The sequence below is a fragment of the Mandrillus leucophaeus genome, unplaced genomic scaffold, assembly GCF_000951045.1.
Source record: "Mandrillus leucophaeus isolate KB7577 unplaced genomic scaffold, Mleu.le_1.0 Scaffold802, whole genome shotgun sequence".
NCBI lineage: Eukaryota > Metazoa > Chordata > Mammalia > Primates > Cercopithecidae > Mandrillus > Mandrillus leucophaeus.
Window position 1 is genome coordinate 135,900 of NW_012108720.1, and position 1,889 is coordinate 137,788.

At 41.5% G+C, this 1,889-nt stretch overlaps 1 protein-coding gene across 1 annotated transcript in view; it reads right to left on the reverse strand.

Annotated features, from left to right (window-relative positions):
- Positions 1 to 1,889, reverse strand: part of PKP2 (plakophilin 2) — a 102,827-nt gene that overhangs the window by 84,400 nt on the left and 16,538 nt on the right. Inside the window, exon 3 of the mRNA XM_011967592.1 lies at positions 1,555 to 1,690. Coding sequence (XP_011822982.1) covers positions 1,555 to 1,690 — 136 coding nt within the window. The remainder of the gene's footprint in view (positions 1 to 1,554; positions 1,691 to 1,889) is intronic.

Consider the following 1,889-nt stretch of genomic DNA (forward strand, 5'->3'; position numbering starts at 1 on the left):
TGCTTGAGCCCAGGTGTTCCAGACCAGCCTGGGGGCAACATAGTGAGACCCCCAGCTCTACAAAAAATACAAAAACTAGCTGGGCATGGTTGTGTGCACCTACAGTGCCAGCTACTCAGGAGACTGGGGAAGGAGGATTGCTTGAGCCCAGAAAGTTGAGGCTTCAGTGAGCTGTGATCGCACCACTGCTCTCCAGCCTAAGTGACACAGTCAGATCCTGTTTCAAAAAATAGAAAGCAGATCATTCATTGGTTGTTTTGGGAGGCTGTTAGTAGGTTAGGGGCAGGTGGGATATACGGATTACAGAGGGGCACAAGAAAACACTGGAGGTAATGGATGTGTTTGTTATCTTGATTGTGATGATGGTTTTATAGTGTCAAAACATGTCAAAACTATGTCAGATTGTACCTCAATAAGGTTGTTAAAAAATGAATCAACAAAACTGATACATTTAACAACAGTAATCTATGCAGCATCTTGAAAGAATGAGGTAAGATTAATATATATTGAAGATTTCCAAGATATAGTGTGAAAAAATAAAGTACTGTAAGTAGTAAGTTATCATTTATTATTTCATGTTTTAAAAAGGATACTCAATCAACTGTTTCAACAATTGTTTCTATGTGTATAAAATATCTCTGGAAAGACAAAAAAAAATTGATATATGTGTTTGTGTGTAAGAAAGACTGAAAGAGAACAGAGAGAATATATAGGCTGGAGTTTAGAGTAGAAGAGACTTACTTTTCACCGAATACCTTTTTGAGCTGTGATTCCTTCTCCCTCATGAATGTATCACTTTTTATTTCTTTTCTTTTTTTTTATTTTTGTATCACTTTTTAAAACAAATATAAAATAACCTATTGATTCCATCTCTGAGGATCTGTCCTACAGGAACAGAGAGTCAAACGACATATGCACAAAGCAATTCATTGAACAATTGTTACAAATGTTAATGGAATCATTGAATGAAAAAAAGTTGCAAAACACTGGCCGCTGGGGAGGGTTCTAAATGGAGAGGTTGGGGAGACAGGAAAAGAATGGGGAAGTTTGCGTAGGGACTTACTTTCTGCATTTCCGATTTGCAGGAAATATTTTTGGTAATGAGTGGCTGTTTCCTTTTAAAGTAAAAGACCTCAATGAAACTTTTGTTTGTTTATTTTTTCTTTTTTAAGATGAGTCTCACTCTGTCGTCCAGGTTGGAGTGCCGTGGTGCAATCTTCGCTCACTGCAGCCTCCGCTTCCTGGGTTCAAACGATTCTCCTGCCTCAGCCTCCAGAGTAGCTGGGATTACAGGCACCTGCCACCACACCCAGCTAATTTTTGTATTTTCAGTAGAGATGGGGGTTTCACCATGTTGGCCAGGTTGGTCTGAAACTCCTGACCTCGTGATCCACCTGCCTCGGCCTCCCAAAGTGCTGGGCTTATAGGCATAAGCCACTGCGCCCAGTCTCGATTTTTAAAAATTTAAATAAAGTACTGGTTTCAGTGTGCAAGGTCATCATAGTAGAAGTGAAAGTGTGTTGCGTTTTGCAATGGACTGAAGATGACACTCACCCTCTTCCGAGCTTCAGATTTCTGGAAGCACTCATGCTGTATGAAAGTGGCTGCAGCAGAAATCCTGGACAGCGGTATGTGGTCTGCATCGAGCATACTCACTGCTCGCTCCAGAGTCATCTCCATGTCTGCATTCCTAGACAAACAGGCACAGATTCAGCCAGATTCCAAACCTCCCACCTCCTGCCTACCGACCTGGTCTTCCACAGATGACTCAGCTAATACTGGGAAGCACTAGAACATCTGAACCTTGGCTTTTCTTCAGCCAAAAGAAAAATCAGCACCCAAGATTGGAAGGCAGAGGGACTACTGGCTAGAAATTCTCCAGCTCTGAT